At 40.4% G+C, this 13226-nt stretch overlaps 1 protein-coding gene across 1 annotated transcript; it reads right to left on the reverse strand.

The window, feature by feature from the left end:
- Nucleotides 1-2723: 2723 nt before the first annotated feature.
- Nucleotides 2724-6767, reverse strand: shhb (sonic hedgehog signaling molecule b). Its single transcript, XM_014140393.3, has 3 exons — nt 6241-6767; nt 5156-5417; nt 2724-4779 (listed from the first exon to the last, which is right to left on the reverse strand). The coding sequence occupies exons 1-3, from the start codon at nt 6547-6549 to the stop codon at nt 4103-4105; spliced, it is 1248 nt and encodes a 415-aa protein (XP_013995868.1). The 5' UTR covers nt 6550-6767; the 3' UTR covers nt 2724-4102.
- Between the last annotated feature and the right edge of the window lie 6459 nt (nt 6768-13226).

The raw sequence follows: 13226 nt of genomic DNA on the forward strand, positions 1-13226 counted from the left end.
TGACGCTATTTCAAAGGCACAAATTCAACCTATTTTGTACAAGGTTTGTCTATGTTGAAAAATGGTTACCATGATGACATAATCCTGTTTCTGAAATTTCACACTCAAAACAACTGCCTAAATCGATGACTTTTTTGCAAATCCAATGTATTTATGCGTAGATTCCACGTCACAATAAGTTGACAAATTACATTGAAACAACGTAGATTCAACCAGTTTGTGTCCAGTGGGAGGTCTCCAGGAAATGTTAGCACAGGTGAGAGGAGAGAGCATATGGTTCTTGTTATATGCAAAGTTGCTTCATGTTACTTGCTTTTAATATCTTCAGTAAAGATGTACGTCTGGAAAGCCAATTCTATGTGGACGCGTCATGATTTGCTTTCGTCCTGTACCAGTGGAGTTTCATAGGGAATTCAGGAGCCAAAGGGGCCTTCCATCATGCCACAAGGAACTTCACATCACTAGACTAGTAGGCCATAAACATCTCAAGATAGAATGGCTCCTGAATAGAGCAGGTGGACAGGTGGTGAGAAATGCAGCTACTGGGGGTATTATTATGGTGCTTGCTTTTGATGAGATAATAGTGCATTTATTTTTCAGTGACAATGTCCAATTTCCTCATGTAAGGTGGCCCAACACTTCTATGCCATGTAGGTGTCAATTACACAGACGCCAACATTTCTCCCTGGACAAGTTTATGTTTAGTGCATAGCACCACCTTGTGGGCAAGGCTGCATGGTACTGAATGAAACAGAAAATAAAGAGAAACTCACATTCTGGTTCACATTCTGAACAGGAAAAAAGTTTTATGAAAAATGACACATTTCTGCAAATATGATATTTGATAGGCATACTACCTTTGCCCAGTCATCCAGTGAAGGAATTCAGGTTCTTTCTAATCTGTCAAACTCTGGACCCAAGAGAGGATTAAGGTGACGCTTGTTTTTTCAGTTACATTTACCATTTTAGTCATTTAGCAGACACTCTTATCCAGAGCAACTTACAGTAGTGAATGCATACATTTCATACATGGCCCCACGGGGGTCCAATCGAACCCACAACCCTGGCGTTGCAAACACCATGCTCTACCAACTGAGCTACAGGGAAGGCAGTTCCTGGAATAACAACTTTCGACTCTGAAAAGGCCATTACGCTGCTAAAAAATCTATGCTTTGTTCTATAAAATGACAAATATAGTGACTGTAGTGACTTTAATAGTTGTTTATTTTGCTCTGTTATAGTCACAGTAACATACAGTGCATTCGGAAAGTATTCAGACCCCTTGAATTTTTCAACATTTTGTTACGTTACAGCATTATACAGCCTTATTCTAAAATGGATTAAATTCGTTTTTTTCCGTCATCAATTTACGCACAATACCCCATAATGACAAAGTGAAAACAGGTTTTTATAATTCAGAAATACCTTATTTACATAAGTATTCAGACCCTTTGCGATGAGACTCGAAATTGAGCTCAAGTGCATCCTGTTTCCATTTATCATTCTTGAGATGTTTCTACAACTTGATTGGAGTCCACTTGTGGTCAATTCAATTGATTGGACATGATTTGGAAAGGCACACACCTGTCTATATAAGGTCCCACAGTTGACAGTGCATGTCAGATTAATGAGGTTGAAGGAGAGCTCAGAAACAGATTTGTGTTGAGGCACAGATCTGGGGAAGGGTACCAAAACAGTTCTGCAGCATTGAAGGTCCCCAAGAACACAGTGGCCTCCATCATTCTTAAATGGAAGAAGTTTGGAACCACCAAGACTCTTCCTAGAGCTGGCCGCCTGGCCAAACTGAGCAATCGGGGTGGAAGGGCTTTGGTCAGGGAGGTGACCAAGAACCCGGTCTGATGGTCACTCTGACAGAGTTCCAGTGTTCCTCTGTGGAGATGGGAGAACCTTCCAGAAGGACAACCATCTCTGCATCAATCCACTAATCAGGCCTTTATTGTACAGTGGCCATACGCAAGCCACTCCTCAGTAAAAGGCACATGACAGCCCGCTTGGAGTTTGCCAAAAGGCACTCTCAGACCATGAGAAACAAGATTCTCTGGTCTGATGAAACCAAGATTGAACACTTTGGCCTGAATGCCAAGTGTCACGTCTGGAGGAAACCTGGCACCATCCCACTGGTGAAGCATGGTGGTGGCAGCATCATGCTGTGGGGATGTTTTTCAGAGGCAGGGACTTGGAGACTAGTCAGGGTTGAGGGAAAGATGAACAGAGCAAAGTACAGAGAGATCCTTGATGAAAACCTGCTCCAGAGCATTCAGGACCTCAGACTGGGGCGAAGGTTCACTTTCCATCAGGACAACGACCCTAAACCCACAGCCAAGACAATGCAGAAGTGGCTTCAGGGCAAGTCTCTGAATGTCCTTGAGTGGCCCAGCCAGAGCCCGGACTTGAACCCAATCGTCCATCTCTGGAGAGACCTGAAAATAGCTGTGCAGCAACGCTCCCCATCCAACCTGACAGAGCTTGAGAGGATCTGCGGACAAGAATGGGAGAAACTCTCCAAATACAGGTGTGCCAAGCTTGCAGCGTCATACCCAAGAAGCCTTGAGGCTGTAATAGCTGCCAAAGGTGCTTCAACAAAGTACTGAGTAAAGAGTATGAAAACTTATGTAAATGTAATATTTCAGTTTTTTATTTTTAATAAATTTGCACAAAACAATTTAAAAACGTTTTGCTTTGTCATTATGGGCTGTTTTGTGTAGATTGATGACGGGGGAAGAAAACAATATAATCCATTTTAGAATAAGGCTGTAACGTAACAAAATGTGAAAAAAAGTAAAGGGGTCTGAATACTTTCCGAATGCACTGTAAGTCAAGATGATCTTGAATAATGATACAGTGTAGAGTTGTGTGTAGCATATTTGACAAGTCATTGTTGAGATGATAAACATGGATAATCACGCATATTCCGTTTTTAGTGATTTTTGTCGGTTAAGGAAATGTGTTTGCCCCTGTTTTTGTAAAGCATGTTGGAGGTGGGGGTTGATGAGAATAGACTGAGCAGTTATTGATTAAGTTGTGTGATTCCGTTTTTGAAATGACATCTGTTTGACCAACTGCCAAGTGTGTCAAAGTGGAGCAGTGTTATTGTGAGTAGCCTAAATGACCATGGTTGCTTAGGGAATGTAACCTAGGCTAGCACTAGGGGCCAGGGGTTGAAGAAAATAGTCAACCTCATTATTGACGAAAATAGTCTTAAATTTAGGCTAAGGTCTCTCTGATTCATTCTCTCGGCTTTATTCATTCAGTATTTGAGAGCCATTATGAAAGACCAAGAAAGGAAGTGAGAATATGATTGGCTAAATGTAAAATATAACTAATATCTGAAGGCCTACTCTTATATAGAACAGGTGCTTTGTTGCAGGGTCAAAGTGGTAGCTTTGATCAGATCAGATGATATAGGTGGTTCATGGCCACCAGAGGCTCCAGTTGCTCCATGGTTTGATTGAGAAGAAGCAGGCACAGACATATTTCTGACAGTGCCCAATTCTGAGTGGACAGAAGTTGAGACGCATATAGTGATATTGAATTCTAAACAATGCTTAATCTGAAACGTATTTGGCAAAATGAGCCTAATGTAGGCTATTATATTAAAGACTTACAAAGTTTGTTGCACTTTCTGAATTAGTCTAATCGTTTTCAGTAGGCTGTGGCATTTATGGGTTTACAAGCATAAAGGCACTTCTTTCATATGATTACTAATTTCACTGTTGCTGAACCATGTCCATTTTAGATAACGAAATGTGAGAATGTAGGCTATTTGTTCAGGTTGACATGCAGGCTACATGTTTCAGTGTATAAAAACATAATTTATTGAGGCAGCACTATGTTCATCCAAGAAAATATAACAGTCAGTTCACATTTGCACATAACGATCATCAACAGTTTTTTCTCAAATGTTTAGAAATAAATTCTTCACACTATCCTAGACGACTAAATTCGACTGGTTCATGATAGGAGGAAAACATAAGAGAATAAATAAGAATATACATGTATGGCTCCAGTGCCCAAAAGTATTTCCATCTTTAAGAGCATTCATTTGTGTCTTTGAAATGGACAAATAAAAACGACTCAAGTCTCAGCTTTGGGACATTCCAAGAGGATGAAAGGAGTTTATGTCCAGCAGCAATGTCCCTATGTGGTATAAAATGTCTGAGTACCAGTGTATTCCATCTCTCTGACGTATGTCCTCGCGCTTTTTGACTAGACCTGTGAAGGACATCAACGCGTGCCCAAACCGGACTGGCGCAAAGGCCCAGTGCGCCCATTTGTGGTCCTCGATTACCGCGTAACAGCTCGCCAAAACATGGTCAACTATGATGGTTCCTTGTGAGGTTACTGGGGCATAAGATCCCTCGTATTCTTCCACGTAAATCCTTTCCACAGTGACTGCCTTCAGGTGGTCTACGGCCTCGTCCATAACAAACACCTGTTGCCCAGGTTTTACATTACTGGCAAACACTGCAGTCATGTCGTCATCCGTAACGTTATTGGTGATGAAGACCAGGTGAGCCGGCGTCAGTCTTAACTTTCGGTTGGGCTTCTCTGTTTCAAAAACATAAAATTCTCGTCTTGACACTGGATCTTGGTCCAAGAACATGAGGAAATCGCTGGACACAATATTTCCTTCTATGTCTGCTGCTAACACCTTGTCGCCCACCTCCAGTTCTTTTACCAGCTTGCTTCGCCCATCCTCGAGGAGAACTGAGGCAGATCCAGGGAAGCAGCCACCCGACTTTGCAGCAACTGAATTTTCTGGAGAAGAGCAGACAATAAAGAGTTAATAAATAAATACTTTGGACCAAGTCACTATTGCCATACAATTCTAAATGTAAACTGAATGACCTGGACAAATATAGGGCTTACTGCTCTAACAAATGGGGTAGGACAGTTGACATTGCAGCATGGGTCACTAGTATTGTCTTATAACTGTGTAATAACAAGGGACTGCACTAGGCCTATCGAACAAACCCTATCAAATTAATTGTTTTCTTGACATAGCAACGTACGTAATGAACAGTGCATGAACGGTTGAGGAAGTCATTTATACTTTTTTTTTTTTACATTTGAAATTTACATCAAAATATTATATCATTATTATTACTATTAATTGTTCGTTCGTTCTGTTTACCTGCTTTCACAGAACAATGAATATGGGCTTTGGATTCATAATTGACCCAGTCGAATCCTGCCTCCACCGCGAGCCGGGATAACATTCCATATTTGCTCTTATCTCTGTCAGAGGTGGTGATATCCACAGCCCTTCCTTCATAGTGTAAAGATTCTTCCAAATGGTGTCCATCCTCGTCCCAGCCTTCTGTCACGCGCAGCTTCACTCCCGGCCACTGATTCATGACTGAAATCGCCAAAGAGTTCAGTTTGTCCTTACATCTCTGAAAAGCATAAATAGACAATTGAGATGTCAGGAAACACAAGGGGTTAAATAGGAGGGTTACACACACACACACACACACACACACACACACACACACACACACACACACACACACACACACACACACACACACACACACACACACACACACAATATATATATGTATATAGCATGCAACTAAAGACAGAGCTTTATTGATTGTATATAGACGCATCTGTTCCAATATATGTTTTTATTCATGTACATTTTTCGATTTGAAAAGAAACGAATAAACATTTTAGAAATGTTATAGATGGTTATGGATTATCGAGTGACGCTGCGAATCTAAATTAATTAATTATCCCTAGTCTATCTCTCTCCCTCTCTCGCTCTCGCTCTCTCTCTGCGCTTGTGTGTGTGTAAGAGAGCGATAGAGAGAGAGGGATGGGGAGGGGGTTTGGGGGGGGGGGGGGGGTAGTCCATAATACAAGTTTATCATAGCCTAACATTAACTGTCTAGAACCAGCCCCTTTAATATGTGGTAGCAGTCGTGCGCATGGCATCCATAACGACTTGTCTTAATTTTCATGCTCCGATAAGCCCAACTAGAGACATAGGGTAGAACTGTCCATAGACAAAAAGAGTCCGATATGGTGCACAGTTTGTTTGAAATTGTTTAAAATCTATATTATACATAGTTATGCATAGTAACCATAAAAGTAAATCATAAATAATTATTAACAACTGTCACTTCAAATTGAGCGTCAGTCATTGTTCTCGTGCTAAATGAACATTCAGGACCCACAACATACATATTCATGCGCTTTCTCACTATAGCCTACCTGTGTCATAAGTCTGTCAGCATTAGTGTTTTCCTCATCTTTGAAAATAATGTCAGGATTGTAGTTTGGTGTCAGGTCTTTAAATCTTTCAGAGTTCCTTGTGATCTTCCCTTCGTATTTGCCACTGGCCCCAAGGGTCTTCTCCGCCACGTTGGGAATGAACTGCTTGTAAGCCAAAGGCTTCAGTTTTTTCGGATGTCTTTGTTTTCCATATCCCTTGCCTGGACCACAGGCCAACCCATCGGATGCTAGAAACAGGCAGATGAAGCCCACGAGCGCAATTCTTATCAGTATAAGCATCACGTCCATTGGATGAATTGTATTGAGGTCCCTGTTGTGTAGGCTGGCTATATCCTCTCACTTATCTCGCAGTCTCTCACACTCTACCCTGTATCAGTGTCCTCGTTTTTCTCTCTCTACTCTAGGAGGCTATCAAACGACCGCTACCAAAGCAGGTGCCGTAATGACAGTTTGATGTCGCTGCCCTCAGAGCACATTGGAGCTGTGTTACTGCTGCTGCTTCAGAAAACCAGTCCAGACGCATATGAATGGGTTTGCTCCGTTCTGTTCTATACTAGTGCTCTATATTAATGATAGCTCATCAATGTATGTCAAACAAAGTACGTGATGGCTCCACTTGACAAACCGTTTTTCTCCATGCTATTCAAATAGCAGGTTTGACAGTGTCAATAGGCCACTTATTAACAGTAATTCCTGAAATGTTTACTTACTTTCTTTTTGAGAAACGTATATTTCAATATTTCATGTGTCTGTATTTTTTTGCAATCATAAGAAGTGGCATGCAGGCTAGTAAAAAAAATAATTTGTTTTAGTGCTGGTCTGGAATACATGTCTGCATACACTTTAGCTCTGCAGGACCAAGGTTGATGACCATACAATTTAAAACACATGAACTGTAGACATAAGGGTCTGGATAGAAATTTCTATGCAGGTTAGTTGCACCAAGATGCTATGCAGGTCACAATACATTAAGCTAAGGAGGGTGTGAAGTGAGGGAGACAGTAAGAGTATGCATCCCAAATGGCACCCTATTCCCTATATAGTGCACTACTTTTGACCACAGAGCCCTGGTCAAAAGTAATGCATTATATAAGGAATAGGGTACAGCTTTTGACCAGAGTTTCTATCTCCTATTCTCTCGCCAGAGAGAGAGTTTATTTCCCTGCTGCTGGACTGCTGTGCCTATCACCACCAGTCTTCACATGGCAAGCATCTGTAGCCTAGGGCCAGCTGAACTTTATGGGTCAGCAACTGCCCTTCCACCAATGATATCTGCTAATTGCAGTGTGACAGAAGAATAAGTGAATGGGATTTCTATGATCATCTCTATGTGGTTGACATTTCAGAAGTGTTCTTGCCCCCAAGTTGAAGTGTGTAAAATAATAAGCCCCACATCATTTTCTCATCTGTAGTGGATTTGTTGAACAGTATAGTTTTGCCCCTTGTCCCATTGCTGACGTTTGCTTGGTCGTGGTTTGCATTGGTTACAGAAAAATGGTATGAAAGTGAGCAAAAACTCACCCACTTGTCACATTACAGAGCAAGACCCTCACAGGAACTGCACTCAATATACAGAAATGAGTTCATGAGTAGTACAAAATGTGGTTTAGCAGTGCAAATCAGGAAATGGCTACAAGGTGAATACAGTTGGCTGCATGTTAAGGCCATAGAGTAGTACAGGCAGGCCTACATACTTCTATTAATAAAAAAAACTATCCAATAGCAGCAAGGCATTGCATTACCAAAACACACAATATATAACACACTGTAATATCTCAGTATTTCTCAATTACATGGTGTTTATGTTTTTTATTCAAGTGGCAAAGACATCATTTGAGGCAATTAAGAGTCAGAACTCAGGAATGAATTGTTAAAATGTTTGGATTAGAATTAACATTGAGATCCTAATCCTGATCCTCAAACTATGTTAAGAGTCTTAGAAGGACTCAAAATACTCAAACCGTAATATTTTCAAATGGGGACACTGGTATACACTGGTTGTGGTACATAAAAACACATGGGATGAAGGTCAAATAAAATAAACGTAAGAATTGAGTGCAAGGATCTCAAGCAGTCTAGGTTGGACTGTGCCTATGGAATCAATAGAATGGTTGGAAACATTTCCCTTATACCATGACATCACACAGACACATACAGTTCCTTGGTCATTCAAACTCAAGTCTACCATATACAAGTCTTTTAGCATGAGGTAAGTCATACTACATTCTTGTCGCCACTGTTGTCACAAAAAAAACAGATAAAATCAATCTCGATTAAAGATTAAAGAGAACAGCCTCAATTTGTCGGAGCATGGACTCTACACGGTGTCAAAAGCGTTCCACAGGGATACTGGCCCATGTTGACTCCAATGATTCCCATGGTTGTGTCAAATTGGCTCGATCTCCTTTGGATGGTGGACCATTCTTGATACACACAGGAAACTGTTGAGGGGGAAAAACCCTACAGCGTTGCAGTTCTTGACACATATTATCATATCCTGGTCAAAGGCACTTCAATCTTTTGTCTTGCCCATTCACCCTCTAAAGGGCACACGTACACAATCCATGTCTCAAATGTCTCAAGACTTAATCCTTCTTTAACCTGTCTCCTCCCTTTAATCTAAACTGATTGAAGTGAATTTAACAAGTGACATCAATAAGGGATCATAGCTTTCACATGGATTCACCTGGTCAGTTTATGTCATGGAGAGAGCAGGTGTTCATAATGTTTTGTACACTCAGTGTATAATCCCTTATGTACATTGCTCTAAAGACTGGATTGTATTTTCAATGTAACCATGGGCCCAAAAATTGAAATATGAAAGACTGGGATTGTCATACTGTAGGTCAACAACAGTAGGTTGGTCTGTATCGTAGTTGGTTTGTTGGCAGAAGAGACATACAAGACCCACTTAGATGTGGGTTCTCCAAAGCTGCTCCAACTGGGTGAAAATACAATTTAGGAACAGACTACAACCCAAATGGAACTACTACAGATGTCGGATTTTAAATTGAGCCAGTGTGATACAGCAGGAAAATAATCCTGCAGCAACACGAAATGTGAATTATGATGTGGATAATAATTCATGGACATTTTGTAGGGTTGATACATTTTTCGTAAGGGAAAATCAAGTCTGAAATATCAAAGTGAAAAGTACATCAGAATGCTTTTTAAACCTCAAATAAGTTACTGCATTGCAAGAAAGTTCTCCTGCAACAGGGTGATCAAATTAAGATCCTACATCTTTATATAATCGTCCAGTCCTTAAAACAGCATCAACACGGAATATGCAGTGCTCCTTTCCATTGCTACTGGTCACATGGACCAGGATGAAAATGAACACATCCATTTTAACAGAATGAGTGCACACCATGCAACACCACCAACAGAACAATGATGTTCAACAGCCACAACAAACTGTGAAATTACAAAAGTATCCTTAAAATATCCTGGAAATGTATCAGTAATCAACTGATCATGTTTTGAAACTACTTCATCCTTTCTTTTAGTTAAGTGTAGAATTCCACAGTGTCTGTAACCCTTATTAACAGGTCAAAAATGTTAAGCTGTTTCCATGTTGTTTTTTCCTTCCTTCACCATAATCCTGTATCCAAATGAAAGTGCAAGTGCTTGAATATGCTCAATAACCAAAATACATTCTTCTGCATTGGTAGATTGACACTAGCATCTCCAGCTTCGAACATCTAATTAACAATTTCTCCATATCTAGTTGACTATTATCTCTAATTTTCACTTAAATGCTAAATTGCCCACTGGGAGACAGAAAGGTTAAGCTGCTGCAAACAAGTTGAGTCTTTTTGCTAGGCAATAAAAAAGTCTTAGAGACCATTTGTGTCACCAGGAAATCCGAGTCGTTCTTTTCAATTAGCAGAACAACGTGTGAGTGAATGGTCTTCCTGAGGTCAGTCTACATCTGTCCTGGGGGTGAGTCCAAAACGGCACCTTATTCCCCAGCAGTGCACTATAAAGGGAATAGGGTGCCATTTGGGATGTAACCTGGGTCACATGTGATGTCTGTGGTGGCCCTTGGTGGAAAAACATCCTTCTCTTGTCCATTATTTTACAATCTCATTACTTAGCAGGGTAATAAGAATTGTTCCAAATTAATGGCAACCTCTTTGAATGACACAGCATTGTGCATTTTTTAGGCCTTATTGACTTACAGGTGGGTCATTTGAACATTTCTTTGTACGGTAGTATTTGTAAAGAAATCCTTCTCACTCAGGTTTCAACCCACTGGGCACAGATTCAACGTCTATTCCACGTTGGTTCAACTTAATTTCATTGAAATGATGTGGAAACAATGTTAATTCAACCAGTGTGTGCCCAGTGGGAATAGTCCTTAGTTGTTCTGGATGCATATCAAATGCTTCGATACCCTTTCTGGCTGTTCCTTTCTCATTTCATCCTCATGTTGTCCTTTTCCGAGCAAATTAATGTTCAGAACCATTCGTCCAAGCCAACTGCAATTAAGAGAGGAGACATTGAAGTACTATTTTCATCAATCAGAACTTGGGTCTGTGGTTAGATCGAACAGTCTATTGCTATAGCAACCACTCTTTGCCATGGAGGAAAGTGGCAGGCAATTCCACAAGGTGAAGGAAAAGACCATTGTGAGGTGGGTAGGATAGACAGAATCAATAAGGCAAAGGATAATGAAGATTAACTGTGACTTCAGCCTTCCTCTGAGAGATGTCTCCACCTGAACCACAGATAAGACAAATAGAAAGTGTATGTTGAGTTGGCCTTTAGTCTAGGTCACTGGTTCCCAACCAGGGTACTAGGACCCCTATGGGTACTTGGCCTATTCATAGGGGGTACTTGAGAAGACTCATGAGACAATAGACCTACTGGTAAAATGCACATGATGGGGTACTTCAAGGGTACTCCGGGAAGAGCAAAATTCAGTTGGTGGTACAGTAACCGAAAAGGTTGGGAACCACTTATCTAGGTGATATGTGAAAATTATGTCAAAGAGCCTATAAAAAAAACGAATCCCTTTGAAAATGGCCTATGTGGCATCGATAAGAGTCAGAAACACTTATTTTAATGTCAAAATGGACACAAAGTAGTCAAAGTGTAATGTCAAAGTGGGACAAAAATATAAATTTAAAAAAAGGAAAATAGAACACTAATATATCTTGATTAGATAAGTATTCAACTCCCTGAGTCAATACATGTTAGAATCATCTTTGGCACCGAGTCTCTAAGAGCTTTGCACACCGGTATTGTACAATTTTTGGCCATTAATCCTAAAAAAATATTCAAGCTCTGTCAAGTTGGTTATTGATCATTGCTTGACAGCCATTTTCAAGTCATGCCATACATTTTCAAGCAGATATAAGTCAAAACTGTAATTAGGGCACTTAGGAACATTCATTGTCGTCTTGGTAAGCCACTCCAGTCTATATTTTATCATGTATTTTAAGTAATTGTCATGCTGAAAGGTGAATTTGTCTCCCAGTGTCTGTTGGAAAGCAGACTGAACCAAGTTTTCATCTAGGATTTTGCCTGTGCTTAGCTTTATTCCGTTTTATCCTAAAAAACTGCCTGGTCCTTGCCGATAACAAGAATACCCATAACATGATGCAGCCACCACCATGCTTGAAAATATGAAGAGTAGTACTCAGTGATGTGTTGTGTTGGATTTGCCCCAAACAAAATGCCTTGTATTCAGGATGAAAAGTTAATTTCTTTGTCACATTTTTTCAGTTTTATTTTATTGGCTTATTACAAACAGGATGCTCGTTTTGGAATATTTTTGTTCTGTACAGGCTTCCGTATTTTCACTCTGTCATTTAGGTTAGTATTGTGGAGTAACTAAAATATTATTGATCCTCAGTTATCTCCTATCACAGCCATTAAACTCTGTAATGGTTTTAAAATCACCATTTACTTTCTCTTCGGGCAAAGTGATTTAGGAAGAAAAGGGCGCCTGTATCTTTGTGGTGACTGGGTGTATTGATACACCATCCAAAGTGTAATTAATAACTGCACCATGCTCAAAGGGATATTCAATGTCTGCTTTTTCTACCAATAGATGCCTTTCTTTGCCAATCATTGGAAAACCTCCCTGGTCTTTGTGGTTGAATCTGTGCTTGAAATTCACTGCTGACTAAGGGACCTTACAGATAATTGTATGTGTGGGGTACAGAGATGAGCTGGTCATTTAAAAATCATGTTAAACACTATTATTGCACACAGAGTCCATGCAACTTATTATGTGACTTGTTAAGCACATTTTTACTCCTGAACGTATTTAGGCTTGCTGTAACAAAAGGGCTGAATACTAATTGCTTTTCATTTTTTATTAATTTGTAAACATTTCTAAAAACATAATTCCACTTTGACATTATAGGGTATTGTGTGTAGATCAGTGACACACAATTCAGGCTGTAACACAACAAAATGTGGAAAAAGTCAAGGGGTGTGAATACTTTCTGAAGTATTAGGATGCTGCCATGTAGGCTGTTTCATATGTAAGGCTCCTTGCAGACAGCCTACTGTACAGGGCAGCATCCTAATTTATCAGCCTCTGAGGCTGCTATTCAATATGATCAGCCTGCCAGGAATAGAGCTCACGCCCTGGATCAGATATGCATCTGCCTATAAAGCACTTTGACAGCTGATCTGTCTACAAGGAGCCTTACCTATAAAACAGCCTACAAGGCAGCACCCTGACTTATCAGCCTCTGAGGCTGAAATTGAATCTGATCAGCTTGTCAGTAATGGAGCTCACCCACTGTAAATTGAAATATTATCTACAAAACATGGTGTCCCTTATAATTATACACATTTCAGTTATGCAAGCTAACAAGACTACCGAGCTACCTAGCTAGCTCACAAGACTAGCCAAGTTAGCTGTGTTGTTCCTTGCATGTGATTGGCTGTGGTCTTGGGGGTAGCCTGGGAGACAGGGTTGCCTCTTGGGCTTCGATCAGGGC

The sequence above is a fragment of the Salmo salar genome, chromosome 14 (genome assembly GCF_965601325.2).
Source record: "Salmo salar chromosome 14, fSalSal1, whole genome shotgun sequence".
In the NCBI taxonomy this organism is placed as follows: domain Eukaryota; kingdom Metazoa; phylum Chordata; class Actinopteri; order Salmoniformes; family Salmonidae; genus Salmo; species Salmo salar.